Source organism: Muscardinus avellanarius (assembly GCF_963383645.1).
Source record: "Muscardinus avellanarius genome assembly, chromosome: 15".
In the NCBI taxonomy this organism is placed as follows: Eukaryota; Metazoa; Chordata; class Mammalia; order Rodentia; family Gliridae; genus Muscardinus; species Muscardinus avellanarius.
In genome coordinates, this window is record NC_137801.1 from 42,547,775 (window position 1) to 42,568,165 (window position 20,391).

At 36.3% G+C, this 20,391-nt stretch overlaps 1 protein-coding gene across 2 annotated transcripts in view; it reads left to right on the top strand.

Moving 5' to 3' along the window:
* Positions 1-20,391, top strand: part of GTF2A1L (general transcription factor IIA subunit 1 like) — a gene marked incomplete at both ends in the record, with an annotated part of 100,353 nt that overhangs the window by 13,790 nt on the left and 66,172 nt on the right. For both annotated transcript variants that reach the window (XM_080711253.1, XM_080711254.1), the window contains 2 exons: positions 1,091-1,175; positions 2,712-3,301. In XM_080711253.1, the coding sequence (XP_080567379.1) occupies positions 1,091-1,175; positions 2,712-3,301 (675 nt within the window). The remainder of the gene's footprint in view (positions 1-1,090; positions 1,176-2,711; positions 3,302-20,391) is intronic.

The window sequence follows — 20,391 nt, forward strand, 5'->3', positions numbered from 1 at the left end:
TCTTGTACATAGCTTTTATGTGATAATAAGGTAAATTCTTAGTAAAATTTCTGGGTCAAAGGTCATAGATGTTTTCAGTTTTGGTATATTTTGCAAAATTGTCCTTCTAAAGATTGTACAAGCTGGGTACACAGGGTACATTCCTGTAATCCCGGTACTTGCAAGGCTGAGTCAGAATCACAGGTTCAAAGCCGCCCTCAGCAACTTAATAAGGCCCTCAGGAACTTGAGACCATGTTTTAAAAAACAAACAACTGCAACAACAACAACAACAACAACAACAACAACAACAAAACAAGTAGAGCTGGGGATATAGCTCAAAGTAGAATGCCCCTGGGTTGAATCTTCAATAACACACACACACACACACACACACACACACACACACACACACACCCAAAGGAATCTATTAGTATAGACTCACAGAAATAGAAATGGTAATGTGGGAGAACCAGCTTTTATCACATCCTTAGCAACATTGAGTGTTACTTTTCAATGTTTTTTTTTTTTTTTTTTTTTTAGTACTGGGATTAGAACCCAGCGTCACATGCTAGGCAAGCACTCTTCTAACTGAGCTACATCCCCAGCCTACTTATCAATCTTTTAAAATTTTTCAGATCTGATAAGCAAAGGAATTTCTTTGTTTTGATTTTATGTTTGTAACTATAAAACTTTAAGGTTTAATTATTTTAAAATAAAATATATGCAGTATTATAAATTATGCATTGTTACATCTACTTTAAAATACCCATTGGTTTTTCAACTTAGAGACTAAAGTTCTTATAAATGGCTTTGGTTCTCATATTTGACACCTCGGGAATCAATGGCCCAGACAAAACTATGTACTGGGTAAGTTTTATGAGCTGTATTCATTCTCTTCATTAAGACTTACTGGCTTCATTACTAATGACTGCATAGTAGAATTCCTTTTGGTCCTTAATGGAATGATCTAAATCAAATATTAAAGGAACTCAGCCTTGATACTAAGTGTTATCATGTAGAATCAGATTTTTTGGCCTCCTGTGATATGGACCAAAAAATATAAGTAAAATCTTTTTTCTAGCTTTCTAATAAAAAATTCTTATATCTAGGGTACCTCAAACTCTAGTGCCAACTTTACTTTTCCTGGTTATCCTATTCATGTTCCAGCAGGTGTGACACTACAGACTGCATCAGGTGAGAGTACCTTCTAAGTCTATTTTGTTTACAATTAGCATTGGTACTAACTTCTGGACATTAAGTTTCATCATTTTTAATAAACTAGAAACCAGAATATATAGCAATCTTTAATAAAGCCTATTTTAAAGGTAGTCATAAGTGGCTGTGGTTATTGTTGGCATTCTGTCCTGCCTATGATCCATCCTCATTTCTCTTTCTTAGCACTGAATGGGAAGCTTTATATATATACTTTCAAGTTAATTATCTAAATTTTATCAAATATTAAATAAAAGATCAAATCTGTGTTCCTGGTAGCTCTGATCAAGGAAAGGCTCATCAAGATTAGGTTGATGAGCCTTTGCCTCCTTTTGTATGGAGATTATTGGCTTGATGGAAAGGACATTCAAAAGTTTAAAGGTTAAACAGCCCCTGCCTTTTAGTAGTGTCCTGTGATTGGTAAGAGTATCAGACCTGTTCTTTCTTTGGGTTGTTGTGAAGTTTAAGTAAGGCATCTCACTCAGTGCTCCAACATAAATTTATTTCATTATTTTGTTTTTAGTTAATTATTAATCATGTGTCTGCTTGCTTATATAGAGCCAATCTTTAAAAATACTTTTATTAATACATTGAACGTATACATCATAGTGTGGTTCAAAGTGATACAAACATATATGCACACAGCACTTGATATATTTCCTTTTGTATCCTACTCCCCCCTCCTTCCTTCCTGTACATGTTAATGAGACTGCCTGTGATACCTTCATGGATGGACATAGCATTATTTTGTCCTTCCTCAATACTTTTTTCCCCTTCCTCCCCTTCCTCTCCTAAGCTGCTTCTACTATTCTACTGGTCTTTCTTCTCATTAATTTAATTTATTTATTCTTGGTGGTATTGAGGATGGAACCCTTCTACCTTGGGCTCCACTCCTAGACTTATTTTATATTTTTATTTGGAAACAGGGTCTCTTAAGCCGGCAAGGCTGGCTTTGAACCTGTGTGATCTTCCTGTCTGCACCTCCCAAGCACGGGGATTACAAGCGTGCGCCACCACACCTGGCTGTCTCCTCATTTATTTTACGCCTGTTATGTTTTCTATTTTCTTTGTAGCATCCAGATATGAGAGAAAACATATGACCCTTGACTTTCTAAGACTAGCTGATCTCACTTGGCATAATATCCATTTTTCTGAAAATTAATATTATTTTAAAGGAAAGACAGAGAAGAAATGATTATTTGAAATGATTATGATTATTAAATGTCCATTTTAGGTTGATAACATTAATTTATCAAATGATAGAAGGTCATAGAGAAAATATTTGTGGCCTATGCATATCTCAAAATGTGTCATATATGTAATAGTATGAAAAGGATAGTGTTAAAAATATGAGTAATACATATTATTGTAGAAAATACAAAAAATTCTGAAGAATGAAACAGTTCCCTAGGGATAGTCACTACTAACAGATATATTTCCTCTTAGCCTGTTTGAGGTGAGGCTTTTGATTTTTTTTATTTTGGAACTTAGTTACAATTTTGTTTTCTCTTTTTTAAGGTCACCTTTATAAAGTCAATTTACCAATTATGGTGACACAGACTTCTGGAAGAGCAAGCATTCTTCAGCATCCATTTCAGCAAGTATTTCAGCAGCTTGGGCAGCCTTCAATAATGCAGACCTGTGTTTCACAACCTAACTCTTATTCTTTTCAAGTAACCACTGAGAAATCACCAAGAATGGAAACTGTGCTGCAGCAACCTGCAATTCTACACTCTCAACCAGTGGATATGAAGCATCTTGAAAATCCCACTGGCGATACACTTGCACCTTCTGGAAATGAGCGTAAAATCATGTCTGAAGCTTTGTTGAGCCAGCAGGAAAACTCTCAGTGTATCAGTCTTCCAGGTGTTGTATTTCCTCCACAGATCTTGCAGACAGATTCTAATGTGGAGCCAGTGCTCAGCATCTCAGCTGGCATCCCTCCGGACCTTCTTGGTGGGCCTCTCCCCATGGGCCCTCCGGTGGTTCCCCACCACCCCCTGGTTGATGCACAACTTCATGGTCTTAAAAATAGAGTGTGTGGATGTGATTCTGTAAAACAATCAAGAAATACAGAGGAACCCAGCAACCCACTTATTTCAGAGAAGGTATAGTTCTGTGTTCAACTTGTTGATATTAAGGAACAGACAGTAGCTAGTGCTTATAGACTTCCTTTAGTAAGCTGTAAGAGTAATCAGAATTATATATTTTGTTATTTCCTTATAAAATTATTTGGTATTTAAAATATAACCATCAGTTCCTAAAGTGTCATATTCAGCATTTCTTAACTTTTCAATTGATAAATCAAAATACTTCTTTAAAGAAAATGCATTAAAGGTAATGTATTTTACCTCTCTCTTAGATTGTGAGATTTGTTTTATTGTTTTTATTTATTTTTTTTGGTCTGCAGATAGAATTTAAAGGACTCAGGAATCCATCTCAGTAATTTAATTAATATTTTAAGATAATTCATTGTCAATATAAAGAAACCACCGAAAATGTTTTTATTTTACTTAATTTTCTTGAACTTGCATATGAAAGTTTTTCAAACATGAGGAATTATCTTGCTAGTAATGTTTTTTCCCTCTTGTTAAAATACTAGTTTTACTTAATTTTTTTGAAATTCAAACCACTAAAAAAGATTTTTAATTAACTTTCATATTGAAAATAGTCTGAACTGTTAATATCCAAGGAATTCATGGTGATAAAAGAAAGATTCATGGGGAGTTTTAAGAACGCCATTGCATCATGTTTTTTTAAAAAATATGAACTTTTAGCCGGGCGTGGTGGCGCACGCTTGTAATCCCCGCGCTTGGGAGGTGGAGACAGGAGGATCACGCTGGTTCGGAGCCAGCAGTGCTGGTTTAAGAGACCCTGTTTCCACATAGAAAAGTTAAAAAATAGGTCTGGGCGTGTAGCCCCGTGGGAGTGTATCCCGGAGGTAGAAGGGCTTCCAGGAACCCCAGTACCACCAAAAAAAAAAAAAAAAAAAGAATAAAAGAAAAATGAACTTTTTCCAAACAGAATTATGGCCAGTTGTATTTTTCAACTTAGTATCATGTTCCAGAGGTTTATCCTCCAGTTAATGTTCAGTTGTCCTCTGGAGTCATTGTACAGGCTATAATAATGAACAGTTAAGTGTCACTTTAACATTTTATTTTATTTTATTTTATTATTTTTTGCGGGTCTGGGGATGGAACCCAGAGGCATTTGACTTCCAAGCTACACCCCCTGCCCAATTTTTTATTCTTTATTTTGAAACAGGATCTCACTGAGTTGCAAAGGGCCTCACTAAGTAGCTGAGGCTGTCTGCGAACCACGATCCTCTGGTCTCAGTTTCCCAAATGCTGAGATTACAAGCATCCGCCACCACACCTGGCTAAAGAAGAATTAAGCATGAAGAGAGATTTGTCCATGTTTCAATTTGGTGACAAAGGCTCAGTATTCACTTTTTTTTTTTTTTTTTTGGTGGTACTGGGGTTCCTGGAAACCCTTCTACTTCCAGGCTACACTCCCAGACCTGTTTTATATTTTTATTTGGAAACAGGGTCTCTTAAGCCGGCACGATCCTCCTGTCTCCGCCTCCCAGGCACGGGGATTTCAAGCGTGCGCCACCACGACCGGCGTCAACATTTTATTTTCAGAATATTTACAATTTACAAGGTAGGGTAAAAATATAAGGCATAGGTAAGGGCCATGAACAAAGTCTGTCAGAAAGTATTTTGAGAGTTTTAAATGACTAATGATTATTAAATCTATTTGACCTGTTATCAAACATTTCAGATGTTTGCTAGTTTCAGGATCTTTTAGCAAATATATTTCATTTTTAGTATAAAGTACTAAAATCAAATGTATTTTTAAGCATTTTCCATAATATTCTTACATAGCATTTGAAATATAAGAAATAAATATATGCTAAACTAATAATTATGATACATTTAATTTTGAGGTAAAAAATAAATTTAAAATAAGTGTTTTTCATCACTTAGTATTTTTGGAAGCATTTTTTTTTCCTCCTGGATTCTGTTTTAAGTTTTGCAGATTTTTGGTATGATGACTTATTCTCCTGATACTCACTAGATGTCACTATGTACCTGTTATTGGAGAATAGATTAGCTGAGGGGTAATAGTGGAGGATTGTTTGGGGGCAGTGATCGCTCTGAAGCAGAAGCAATAGGTTCACATTCCAGATTCACTATATAAGTAAGCTATGAAATGTTACTCTCTGAAATTTTGTTATAGTCTGTAACCTGAGTGTCATAACAACCTTATAATTTTTAAAATTATCAGAGACATGTACACAGAGGACTTAGAGTTAGCACCATGGGAGTCTTTATGACAATCAGTGCTCTTATGCTTTATGGTTGTTATATATTTACTAACTTTACAGAACTCTTATGTTAGTTTTAAAGTAGGTCTATATATAAAACAAAATCCAAACATATAAGAGATTTTTAAATATCTCCTTGTTTATTTATGATAGAATGCCTTTAAATATTTAGCAATAAGGGAAGTTCATGCAGATGTCTTTTTTATTTTTTATATTTTGTCATACTGGGGATGGAATCCAGGGGCATTTTACCTCCAAGCTATACCCCCAGCCCTATTTTTTATTCTTTAATTTAAAACAGGTTCTAACTAAGTTATGGAGGGCCTCACTAAATAGCTGAGGCTGGCCTCGAACCAATGATCCTCTTGTCTCAGCCTCCCAAGTATTGGGATTGATTATAAGCAGGTACCACCATGCCTGGCTCAATGCTGATGTCATTTAAAAAACTTATAGTTTTTCTTTTTTCTATAAGTAGCTTAAAGCGAGTTATATTAGCTATACATTTTTGCTTTACTTGTGTTGTAGACTCCCAAATATCTTAAGGATCTGTGCAGGCAAAATATTTTTACTGTTGTATAAAATAGATTCCTGACAGCTCTTGATTCAGCTCCCTGTAACTTCTGTTTTATTTTCTGTCTGTATGAATTTGACTATTCTGGGTACCTTCTAAGTGGAACCATAAAATATCTGTTCTTTTGGGATTGGCTTATTTTACTTAGCATAATGTTTTGTGGTCCATCCATGTTGCTGCACATGCCAGAATTTTAATCCATTTTAAAGACAGAATCATGTTGTTTTGATAATTTATTTTTATTTTTTACAGTACTGGGGATAGAACCCAGGGACTTTTTACCTCCAGCTGCACCCCCAGCCCTATTTTTTATTCTTTATTTTAAAACCAGATCTCACCGAGTTGCAAAGGGCCTCACTAAGTAGCTGAGGCTGCCCAAGAACCACGATCCTCCGGTCTCAGCCTCGCGAATGCTGGGATTACAAGTGTGCGCCACCATGCCTGGCTTGTTTTGATAATTTTTAAAACTTATAAGTATTTCTAGAATCTGTTCCCTTTTCTTCATCTCTACTGACATGCTTTAGTCATATCTCTTGTGACATACATTTCCCAGCTAACTCCTCAGCACAGAGCTCTGCTCCTTCTCACCTCACTCCTCCCAGATCACCTATACTGGAGGTTACAGGCCTACACCTCAGGGATCAGCATTGTTTTGAATCCCTCTCTTGTGACTTGGGCAAGTTTTTAAAAATATTACTCAAAAAATAATGTTTGTTTTATATAAAATAAGATGATACGTTGGGCACAGTGGCACATGCTTGTAATCTAAGGATTTGGGAGGCTGAGCCTCAGCTACTTAGGTCCTTTGCAACTCAGTGAGACCCTACTTGAAAGTAAAGAAGAAAAAAATAGGGCTGGGGGTGTCCCTTGGAGGTAGAATGCCCCTGGGTTACACCCCCAGTACCACACACACAAAAAGTACCTACCATGGAGTTATGGTAATGGTAGTGGAAGGACTAGTCAGGACACAGCCTGGTGCATGGTGAGTGCACAGTGCATGCTACCTCTGTTGCTCTTGTGACTCCCAGAGCCAGGAGGGACCTGTCCACATTGCAGCCCAACCATGTTCTTTTCCCTGCTTAACATATCACTACCTATCACCTGCAGGATGAGTAAAGCTCAAATTCCTCAATACGGCATTCAAACACTTATGTGTTCTTTCTCTGCAAACTTCTTATTTACTCTTCCTTTTGTGCCTAGTACTTTATTGGGAACACCAAATGTGAGTTATTCCATTTTCTGTTTCCTCGGTGTGTGTGTGTGTGTTTCCTTGCTGGGGATTTAACCCAGGATTACAATTATGCATGCTAGGCACGACCACTGAGCTACCAATGCAGTTCTTTGCTTTTGTCATCCACTCTGATTGGCACCTAGATCTCTCTACCTAATCTCCCCCAGTATGGAGTTGAATGTGACTCTTCTGTGTTGTCATAGCTCCTGAAGCATATGTTTGTCATACTTTAGTTGAAAGTTACATTTAAATGTCCGGTTGCCATTTAGAGGCACATTTTATTAATCTTTGTATACATAACACCTATGAACACACACACACACACACACACACACACACACACACACACACACACACACACTACAGTATAAGCTTTTAGTTTAGTTTAGTTTTGCTTCAGGCTCAGTGGTTTTCAACCCTGGCTGAATATTGGTCTCATTGGAGCATTAAAAAAATGTTCAGGTTTACCAACCCCCTGAATTTAGATCTAATTGGTTGGGGTGGAATAATCAGTATTAACTGTTTCTGAGGTAATTTTGTCATACTGTCAAGGTTAAGATCCACTGATATAACTAAATCAGTATACAGTTTGATGGAGATGGAGATGAAGTAAAGGGATAAAAGAATATATAGCTTCAAGTAAGAATTTTTGTTTTTTCAAATCTACATTAATATTCTGCCAAAAGATAAGATGTCCTATCAGTAGTTATTTGAATTCTGAACTCAGTTAAATTGAGTAAATAGTTTTTGAGTCTTTATATGCCTTGTCTAAGTATCTCTAAATAATTAAAAAATTGTATTGGTGTATTGTAATCATACATCTCACTGGGGTACAAGATGTTACAGGCATATATACACACATCACTCCTTTAGCCCTTCCCCAATTCTTTCCCCGTCCCTCCTCATGTTCAGCTTACTGATTGACTTTGATGTGTTAATAAATGTATATTATGTACATTAGGGAATTTTCTCTCTTCCCCCCTTCCATTCCCTCAGTTAGGTCACCTTATTTGCTCATCTATGGTTTCTTCTGGTCTAGAGTTCTTCCTATGACCTTTTTTCTCCCTAGCTTCCACATACTGGGGAGAGCATCCAATTTTTTACTTTTTGTGACTGACTAATCTGACTTAGCATAATGTTCTCCAGTTCCATCCATTTCCCCACAAATGATGTAATTTTGTTCTTCTTTATGGCTGAGTAAAATACCATTGTGTACATATCCCATAGTTTTGTAATCCATTCATCTTTTAATGGACATTTTGGTTAGTTCCATAACTTGGCAATTGTGAATTATGCGACTATCAACATGGATTCACATGCATATATTTGGTAGTTTGGTTTCCATTCTTTTGGGTAGAATTATATGGTATTGCTGGATTATATGACAGGTTTGTTCCCATTCTTCTGAGAATTCTTCATAATGTTTTCCAAAGTGGTTGCACTACTTTGCAATCTAATCAACACTTCTCCACATCCCCGCCATAATTGTTATTGTTCTGAATGAGTAAATTCTTAAGAAGGAAAATTGACTATTTCTGGTCAAGAATTATTCTTATACATGGAATGGAGAAAAATGGCACAACAACAACAACAAAAAGACTGCCTAGTACCTACTTTTCAGTTTTGTTTTTTAGAATGTCTTTTTTTTTTTCATTTTTTTTTAAATTGGTGCATTGTAGTCATACATCTAATTGGGTTACAAATGGTGGAGCATACATGCAAACATCACACAATTAGCCCTTACCCAATTTCCACCCCATTTTCTCCTCCTCTTGCCTTTTCATGCTTGGCTAAGTGTTTGATATGTTTGTTAGTATACATCATGTACATTAGAGAATTTCCCTCTTTCCCCCTTCCATCCCCTCAGTTAGGCTGCCTTATTTGCTCATATATAGTATCTTCTTCTTTGTCTAGAGTTCCTCCTATGACCCATTTTCTCCCTAGCTTTAGAATATTAGGGAGAGCATCTGATTTATTTTTTTATGACTTTCTAATATCACTTAGCATAATGTTCTCCAGTTCCATCCATTTCCATGTAAATTATGTGCATTTTTCTTTATGGCTGAGTAAAATTCCATTGTGTACATGTCTCATAGTTCTGTAATCCATTCATCTGTACATGGGCATCTTGACTGGTTCCATAGTTTGGCATTTGTGAATTGTGCAGCTATGAACATAGATACACACGCATTAGTTTGGTAATTTGGTTTCTATTCTTTTGGGTAGATACCCAGAAGCAGTATTACTGGATTATATGATAGCTTCATTCCCATTCTTTTGAGGATCCTCTATACTGTTTACTAAGGTGAGTACACTAATTTGTAGTCCCACCAAGAGTGTATTAGAGTTCCCACTTCTCCACATCCTTGTCAGCATTTGTTGTTGTTTGTATTTTGCATGATTGCCATTCTGGTTGTAGTTAAGTGAAATCTTAAGGTAGTTTCGATTTGCATCACTCTGATTGCTAATGATGTTGAGCATTTTTTATGCATTTATTGGCCATTTGAATTTGTTCCTTTGTGATGTGTCTGTTTAGTTCACTTGTCCATTTTTTGATTGGGTTATTTGTTTTCTTAGTGCTGAATTTCTTGAGTTCTTTGTATATTCTAGAGATTAGTCTTCTATCGGAGAGTAGGTGGCAGAAATCTCCCATTCTGTTGTATCTTGGTTGAGGTTCTTGATGGTTTCCTTTGTTCTTCAGTTTCATGCAATCCCATGCATTGATCTGCCTTTTAGTTTCTTGTGCCTTTGGGGTCTTGTTGAGAAAGTTTTTACCTGTGCCTATGTGTTACAGTGTTGGACCTATGCCCTCCTCAAGAAGCCTCAAGATCTCTGGTCTGATTCCCAAATCTTTGATCTATCCTGAATTGACTCTTGTGCAGGGTGAGAAAGTAGGGTTTATTTCCATTTTTCTTCATGGGGTTAACCAGTTTTTCCAGCACCATTTGTTGAACAGGTTTTTTTCCAGTGTATGTTTTTGGCCCTTTTGTCAAAAATCAATTGGCTGTAAGTGTAGGGATTTGTTTTTGAGTATTTTATTCTGCTCAATTGGTCTGTGTATCTGATTTATGCCAGTACCATGCTGTTAACATTATTATGGCTTTGTAGTATAATTTAAAGTCAGGTATTATGATTCCTCCTGCATGATTTTTGTGCTGGGAACTACTTTGGCTATTCTGTTTTTTTTGTTGTTGTTCCAAATAAATTTAAGGAGTGATGTTTCTATGTCTGTAAGAAATGACCTTGGTAATTTAATGAGTATTGCATTGAATCTGTAGATCACTTTTGGAAGTATGGCCTTTTTAATATTTATTCTGCCTCCATGAAAATGGAAGATCTTTCCATCGTCTAAGGTCTTCTTTGATTTCTTCTTTTCAGTGTTTTATAATTGTCTTTGTAGAGGTTTTACCTCCTTGGTTAAGTTTATTCCTAAGAATTTTTTTTTGTGGGATATCCTGAGTGGAAGTGTTTTCTGGATTTCTATTTCAGTGGATTTATGGTTGGTATACAGAAAAGCTTCTGATTTTTTAAGATTGATTTTGTATTCAGACACTGCTGAATTTGTTGATCAGTTCTACAAGCCTTTTTGTTGAGTTCATTGGGTCTTCTAAGTATAGTATCATGTCATCTGCAAATAGTGAAAGTTTGAGTTCTTTTTCAATTTGTACTCTTTTGATTTACTTTTCTTGCCTATTTGCTCTGGCTAAAGTCTCAAGTACTTTATTTAAGAGAAGGGGTGATAATGAATATCCTTGTCTTATTCCTGTTTTTAGGGGGAATTCTCACAGTTTTTCCCCATTTAATATACTGTTGGCTGTGGGCCTGTTGTAGATTGCCTTTATGATGTTGGATATGTTTCTTCTATTTTGATTCTCTGCAGTGCTTTTAGCATAAATTGATGTTTGATTTTGTCATATGCTTTTTCAGCATAAAGAGCATATGATTTTTGTTTTTGCTTCTGTTTATGTGATGAATTACATGAAGTGATTTTTGTATGTTGAACCAGCCTTGCATCCCTGGGATGAATCCTATTTGGTTGTAGTGCATGATTTTCTTGATGTGGTTTTGATTGCGTGTTGCTTGTATTTTGTTTAGCAGTTTTGTATCCAAGTTCATTAATGATATAGACCTGTAGTTAGTTTTCCTTCCCTGAGCTGTTTTTTATTTGTTTTTGGCACTACTGTGATGTTGGCTTCATAGAATGTATTTGGGATACTGTGATGTTGTCTTCATAGAATATATTCATGAAATAGATTGAGGAGTATCAGGATTAGGTCTTCTATAAAGATTTTATAAAATTCACTTGGAAAACCATCATTCCTGGGCTTTTCTTTGATGGTAGGCTCTTCATTGCTGCTTCAATCTCCTTGATTGCTACTGGTTGGTTTAAATTTTCTATATCTTCTTGACTCAGTTTAAGAAGGTTGTATGTATCTATATATTTGTTAATTTGTTCTAGATTTTTCATTTTGTTGGAGTGTAGTTTTTCAAAGTAGTTTCTGAAAATCCTCTGGATTTCTACACTGTCAGTGGTAATATTTCCATTTTCATCTCATTTTTGGAATTTGGGTTGATTTTCTCTTTTTTTGTTTAAATTGACTAGTGGTTTATCCATCTTGTTAAATTTTTCAAGAAACCAGCTTTTTGTTTTGTTGATTTTCTGTATTTTTTATTCTTTACTTCATTGATATATGCTCTGATTTTAGTAATTTTCTGTCTTTTACAGGCTTTGATATTAGACTTTTCCTGTTTTTTCAAGGGCTTAGAGGTATGTCATTAGGTTATTTATTTGGTGATTTTTTGTTCTTTTTTTGTGGGTAATTAGTGCTATGAATTTTCCTCTTAATACTGCTTTCACATTGTCCCAGAGATTTTAATATGTTGTATCTCTATTTTCAGTTGCTTTTAGAAATTTCTTGTTTTCACCCCTTACTTCTTCAATGACCCATTCTTCATTCAGCAGTGTGGTGTTCAGTGTTCACATGTTTATGTGGATTCTCTGGGTCTTTTTATAGTTGATTTCTAGTTTTATTCCATTATGGCCTGAAAAGACCCAGGGAAGTCTGTCACATTTTTTGAATTTGCTAGTGCTCATTTTGTGGCCTATTTGGAGAAGGTTCCATGAGCAGCTGAGAAAAATTTGAACTTTGCTGTAGTTGGGTGGCATATTCTACATGTGTCTAGAGGATTGGACTAATGGCGTGAGAGAGGTGTTGAAATCTCCCAGTATTATCATATTGGGATCTATATGTGTCTTAATGTCACAAAGAGTTTGTTTTATGAAAGTAGCTGCACCTATGTTTGGGGTATAAACGTTGACTATTGTTGTTTCCTCTTGCTGGATTGTTTCTATTACCAGTAAGAAATGACCTGCTTTCTCTCCTCTAGTAAGGTTGGGCTTGAAGTCTAACTTGTCAGATATCATAGTTGCTACCCATACTTGTCTTCGTTTTCCATTATCATGGATTACTGTGCTCTACCCCTTTATCTTTAGTTTATTATCTTTACTTGTAAGATATATATCTTGTCGGCAAAAGATATATTGATTCTTTATTTTATTTATTTATTTTTGGTGGTACTGGGGTTCCTGGAAGCCCTTCTATCTCCGGGCTACACTCCCAGACCTATTTTATATTTTTGAAACAGGGTCTCTTATACCAGCATGGCTGGCTTCGAACCTGCACGATCTTCCTGTCTCTGCCTCCCAAGCGCAGGGATTACAAGCGTGCGCCACAACGCCTGGTGTTGATTCCGGATTTTAATCCATTTGCCACCATATGTCTTTTTATTGCAGAGTTGAGGCCATTTATATTCGGTGTGGTTATTGAGAGATAACTTTTAACTTTTAACATTTTGAGTTTTAACTTCTTTTTGAGGTTGTAATTTTCTTCTTTGTTTAGTTGTTTGCTTGATGGAAATTTTTGTTTCTCTGGTTCTGGTGTATATTATTTTTTCTTTGATGTTAATGTCTGAGTATTTTCTCTAGTGCTGATTTGGAAGACATAAATTCTTTCAGCTTTGTCGTGGAAGATTTTTCTTTCCCCATCTAATATGAGAGATAGTTTTGCTGGGTAGGAAATTTTTGGCACCAAGTTGTTTTATTTCAGAGTTTGGAATATGTTACTCCAGGCCCTTCTGTCTTTCATGACTTGGTTTGGGAATTCTAGAGTGATTCTAATTGGTTTGCCTCTAAATGTAACTTTGTTTTTCTTGCCTTTATGATTCTCTCCTTGACTTTTATTTGATCAGTTTGACTATTATGTAGTGTGGCGAACTTTTTTGCTGATCTTTTCTAAAGGGTGTTCTATAAGTTTTCTGTACCTGTGTATCAACCTCTTGTTCCTTGTTTGGAAAAAATTTTTTTAAATTTATTTTTATTTTTTGCAGGTCTGGGAATGAAACCCAGGGGCATTCGACCTCCGAGCTACACCCCCTGCACGATTTTTTATTCTTTATTTTGAAACCGGGTCTCATTGAGTTGCAGAGGGCCTCACTAAGTAGCTGAGGTTGTCTGCGAACTGCGATTCTCCGGTCTCAGCCTCCTGAATGCTGGGATTACAAGCGTGTGCCACCACACCCGGCTCTGGAAAATTTTTTGATATTACCTGTTTGAAAAATTATTGATTCCATCAGGTGTGGTGGTGCACACTTGTAATCCCTGCACATGGGAGGCTGAGACAGGAGGATCGCTCTGGTTCAAAGCCATCCTTGCTGGCTTAAGAGACTCTGTTTCCAAATAAACAATACAAAATGGTTCTGGGAGTGTAGCCCTGAGGTAGAAGGGTTTCCAGGAACCCCAGTGCCACCAAAAAAAAAAAAAAATTATTGATTCCTTTGTTTTCATTTTCTATTCCCTTTTCTATGCCAATTATTCTTAGTTTAGCTCTTTTAAAATAAGTGCATACGTCTTAAATGTCCAATTCATATCATAAAGTTGTATTTTCTAAATTATATACTATCCATTCATTTTTGGAGTGCTTATCTTCTAAGAGGTCTAATTGTTTATAATTTGAATTGATGCCTTCACTTCAATGATTGCATCCTTTATTTCTTTCAGACTCTCTTTAAATTATTTTTGGAAGTCTTGTATTATTTATCCAGTTACATTCCTGATATTTCCTTCTGGTGATATCTACAATTCTGTGTTATCAGGTTGTTATTGCAGGGTTGTGGGTGCTCATTGCTTTCTTTTTATTCCTTGTCATGATTTCAGAAGTTTGTATATATTGCTTTTGATAGATTTCTCTCAGCCTCTCAGTGTCAGCTGATATGTCTAAGGGCAAATTGTGTTGTATTAAACAGTGAAGGTTGAGGGAAGTGAAGTCATAAATGCAAGAATAGGGTAAATATACAGATAGGATTGAATAGAAGGAGAGTAGAAGTCTGGTAAGGTAGTATATAGTAGAGATTAGAGATAGTGAATATGTAGTACTATTCTAGTAACCAATGTAGATTATTTAGTATAGTGATATGAAGTGAATTTAATGCAAGACAAGAGAAAAAAGAGAAAAAAGAAAAAGGATGGGGAGAAGAGAGTAGGTATGTATAAGGGAAGAAGTTTGGGAGAAAGGTTGGGAAGAGAGCAAAAAAAACAAGTATACACATAAAAAAACAGATCAAAAACAAAATAGTGCAACCCTATAAATATATGATTATTCAGCAGCCTGGATCTTTGTAGTCTCTCTCTCTTTGCAGACACAGAGTGCCACCAGTACCTTTCCTGCTATAAGCCTGGTTCTCTGAGTCTTTCTCAGTCTTTGTAAATGGCAGATATCAATGGGGCTGAATCTAGTGTTAAGCTTAGGTCACCCGCCACACTTTTCACTGATGCAGAGTCTGCGACCATCTGAGGCTGTTCTGTTCCCACTTTTGCTGGTTTGAACTGTAAAGTGTCAGACTCAGGGAGTTTATTGTGGCTGTGTGAGTCCCTGTGGGCATAGCCCTGGGTGTTCTCCTCTGGTGACAGCTGGTTCACTTATGGTGTTGTTGAATATGATTCTGGATCTCTGGAGGGTGTGGTGAGCTCAGCCAATGCTGTTGCAAGTTGTAGCTGGTGTTTGTGTAGGAGGAACTGATGGCTTACAGTTCTGATGATCTGCAGTCGCTCAAGTTCTTTGTTGTTTTCCTGTTCATCTCTGGAGTTGGTTGGGGTGAGGCAAGATGGCACTGATATGGCGCCCATTGCCACAAATTGGATGGATTTCTTTTCTGTTCTGATTGGTCTTATAGTTTTTTTTCCCTTCTGTCTTTTCTTTATTGTTCTCTTTTTCAAGTTATGAAGTTTTCTTGGTTTGTTAAGAATGCTATTTTTAAGGCAATGGAGATAGAGTGTTAGCAGAACTGATATGTGCTGCATCCTTTGGTTGCTATCTTCCTGGAAGCCCCAAAATTATATATATATATATATATATATATATATATATATATATATATATATATATATATATATATATGTGTTCTAGGGATGGAACCCAGGGGCATTTGACCTTTGAGCTATACCTCCTGCCCTATTTTGTATTATTTATTTTGAAACAGGGTCTCACTAAGTTGCAGAGGACCTCACTAAGTAGCTGAGGCTGTCCGTGAACCACGATCCTCCTGTCTCAGCCTCCTGAATGCTGGGATTACAAGCGTGCACCACCATGTCTGGCTTATTTTTAAGCCAGATATAAGATGTATTCTTTACAGGAAGAAAATCAATTCAATAATTTTTTTTACATTTGTCAAAATGTTAAGATATATTTTATGCTAAATGAGAATGGAACGGCATGGGATGCTATTGCATGTGGCCAGATGATATATAATCATCATCATCACTTTAATGACTGACATCTGGATTAAATACTTGTTAAGAATGGAAGAAGCACTGGGCATGGTGGTGCAGGCCTGTACTCCCAGTACTTGGGAGGCTGAGACAGGAGGATCTCAGGTTTGAAGCCAGCCTCAGAAACTTAGTGAGACCATCAGCAACTTAGTGAAACTGTTTCCAAATAAGTAATAAAAAATTGGTCTGGGGATGCAGGCCAAAGGTAGCATGCCCCTAGGTTCAGTCTCCACCACCAAATAAACAAAAGCAAAAACAATAACAAAAAAAATTAAAAATGGATAAGCTATACCCTGCCATTATGATTATAGACTACTGAATTGACATAAGTATGTTAGACCTTAGGTTTCTCTTGTTTTATTTTCATTCCCAACTATGGACATGAAGTCCTGTCAATCCTTACTAGCCACTGGAAAAACATGGTTCTTTCATTTGAGGAAAGCTTAAATTGGAAAGGTTGGAAACTATATCCAGCAAACTGAGCTTTGCTTTTAAGACATTCTGTTTGTATTGCCACAGAAGTGACACACAGTTGAAGACACCTTGGTGAAGCCGAGGATTTTAAACATTATTGTGCTGGTTTGTTTCAGAACAGAGAAAGAACATTAAGGCAAGTGCCTCTGTCAGATTACATTATCTGCATTAGATCTGTTGACATTTGTTCATATTTAGCTGGAATTCACAAAAGAATCATCTGTGACTTTCCTTTAACATTCAGCAGGATATAAAATACCAGTGCTGCTTACGGCAGCTAGCAACTTACTTTAATTTTATTTGCACATTGATATCATTAAAACTTTTCTCATCTGTGAATTCCCGTTTTTTCCTTGGGAAACCTGAAAACTGACATCTTTGCAATAATGAAGTTTTTTTTTTTTGTTTTGAAAAATTTGATAATTTTTACAGTGATGCACCAGTGGTTGGTAAGGTATGATTTTGCTGTTTTAGTAAAGAAAACATTGCTGTCTAATTCAGCATATGGCATGCATGAGTGCTAAGACACAGACAGTATGTCTAAAAGAAATGTCATCTTCTGACATAAAACTCAAATACATTAGAGTTAAGGTTTTGAAATATTGTCTTTTCCAATGCATCTGTCAAAAATGTGGGCGAAATGTTAAATTGTTCTTAATCAGAAGTTCTCTTTGTTTTTCCAAAGTTCCATGCTTGAATTTGTGGCTTAATTCCTGGGGAGGTGTTTACTGTTTTTGGAGGGAACAAAATCTCCCCCATCCCCACAGTTTGACCTGGAGGAGTTTGTTGATGACTGAAGTTGGGATGTTTGGCTATGTCAAAGATTTAAGTCTTTCTGCTCATGATTCTGTAGCATCAACTATGGATGTTGTTGCAAAGCTATTGGCCATTTTAGTCAAGTTACCACCTCAGAGGGTACTAGAGTCAGATAATTATGTGAACTGTCTAGTACATGGCGGAAGTACTTCTGAAAAATGAAGTTGAAAATGACAAAACTATTTTTCAGTTATTGAAAGTAAGTTTGAATCTTATCCCTTTCCATAGTAAAGAGAGCCTTACTAGTTTAAGTAAAATAAGATAATGTTATATGAATTCAATGGGAAGGGTCCTGGAATCTTTAGTATTCCTCAGTAAGCTTGTATTTATACAGGAAAGCACTATGGGAGCCCTGATTCATTTTTCAACAAAAGATTTCGTGATTTATGGGTCTTTGTACTTGTTTTTATTAATTTTTTTATATTTAACTTTTTTTTATTGGTACACTGTATTCATACATCATAATGGGATACAAACTTTTGTAGACATACATGCACACATCACCCAGTCAGCCCCCACCCGATCCCCACCCCATTCTCTCCCCATTCCTCCTTCCCATGCTTGGCTTAGTGGTTGACATCTAGTATTATAGCAATTTATCCAAAATTAAAAATGATAATCTCACATAACAGTTTCATTTGTCTGATACCAAGCTTTTGATGACTTAAAGATAACACTTCAATATTTCTTTTTGCTTTCTTTCTTACCAGATAATATTTTTTTCCTATTTTTTAGGTGAACCTATCATATATTTATATATTTATTTTTCAGAAAAAAAATCTATCCTAATATGGAATATGGATTCTAGATACCCAAAACGATCTTGAAAAAGAACAAAGCTAGAAGATATATATTTTCTGATTTCAAACCATATAAAGCTACAATAATTGAAACAGTGTAGTACTGTTCTAAAAGCAGATATATAAACCATTGGAGTTAAATAAAAGCCTAGAGCTAAATTCTTCCCTATATTGTCAAGTTATTTTTGACAAGGTTTCCATGAACATTTGGTGGTGGAAATAATAATCTTTTAACTAAATATTGTTGAAAAATAATAATTACATGGAAAAGAATAAAATTGGACCCTTACCTAATCCCATATACAAATATTAACTCAAAATAGATAAAAGACCTAAATATAAATCTTAAGACTATAAACTTTTAGAAGAAAATCTGGGTCATAAAACCTCACAACATTGAAATTGGCAGTGTATTCTTGGATATGATTTCAATGGCACAGGCAACAGAAGAGTATACAAACTCCCTAAAAAATAAAAAAAATATTGTATATCCAAAGACAGTGTAAACAGAGTTAAAAGTTACTACTAGAATTGGATAAAATATTTCCAAATGCTATATCTGAAGGTATATTAATATTCCAACTAGAAATCCTAAAAATTAACAACAATAAAGGCAAACAATACAATTTAGAGATAGGTAAAAGACTAACATAAATAATGAATCTCCACAGATAACCAATCTTAGTTGTCTGTTGGATGGAAAATCTTGTTTCTCTGGTTCTGGTGTGTGTTACCTATTTCTTCTTTGTAGTTAATCTTTTTGAGTATTTTCTCTAGCGCTGGTTTTGAAGACATAAATTCCTCCAGTTTCTGTTTGTCATGGAAGCTTCTTATTACTCCATCTAATTTGATAGAAAGTTTTGCTGGGTAGGAAACTTTTGGCTGGAAGTTGTTTTCTTTCAGAGTTTGGAATATGTTGCTCCAAGCCCTTCTGGCTCTCATGACTTGGATTGGGAAGTCTGGAGTGATTCTAATTGGTTTGCCTCTGAATGTCACTTGGTCCTTTGTTTTTGTTGCCTTTAAGATTCTCTGCTTGGCTTCCACATTGGTCATTTTGATAATTATGTGGCGTGGGGATCCTCTTCTCCGATCGTGTCTAAAGGGAGTTCTATAAGTTTCCTGGACCTGTGTATCAACCTCTTGCTCTATGTTTGGAAAATTTTCTGCTGTTACTTCCTTGAAGAGATTGTTGATCCCTTTGGTTTCACCTTCTTTTCCCTCCTCTCTTCCAATTATTCTTAGGTTAGCTCTCTTAAAATGGGCCCATATTTCTTCAATGTCAGATTCCTGCTGTTGGATATTTTTTTCTAGATTAGAAACTATGCTTTCATTTTTGGAATGATCATCTTCTAAGAGCGAGATTCTATTCTACATGTGGTCTAATCGGTTGTTTGTGCTTTGAATTGAGGCCTTTACTTCATTAATTGCATCCTTTATCTCTTTTTTGCTCTCTCTGAGTTCTTTTCGAAGCTCCTCTATTATTTCTACAGTTATTTTCCTGATTTGATCTTCTAGAAATCTCTGAATTTCTGTTTTATCGGGTTCTGATGTGGGGTTGTGGGCATTCATTGCTCCAGTGTTATTCCTATTTCCCATGATTTCGGAAGTTTGTGCCTTCTCTGGGTTCTTCCCTTGGGTCACTATGACTTCACTTAAGGTTCTCTGGATCTCGAGTCTGTAGTATCTCTGACCCCACTACTGCTTTACTGGGATGTATCACAGAGTCTCCGACCCAGGGAGTCGATAGAGGCTGCTTTAAACTATGGGGGGTGCCAGGTTGCACGTTCTCTATGGTGTGATATCTCTGCCACCACCACTCCCCCACTGGGTCAAGTCCCAGGGAGTACAGTACTGGGATTTCTCCTCTGTGGCCCACAATTTGACTCACTGTTCTTGAGTTCGCAGATGTAGCTGTACTGGACTTGGTTAATTCGCTGCTGCTGCCGCCGGTGGCAATAGGGCACCGCTGCTACGCCCTTTGCCGTGAGGCTGGCTTATTTCTTCTTGGTTTTGAGTTCCACTCTGAGTCCCTGCAGCGTGTGCTGAGCTCAGCCACTGGGAGCTTTAGATGCTCCCTGTGCCGAAAAATCCTGCCTGGCTGTTCCGCAGCGGCTCACTTCGGCTTGCTGTAGCTGTCCAGTGAATTCGCCGC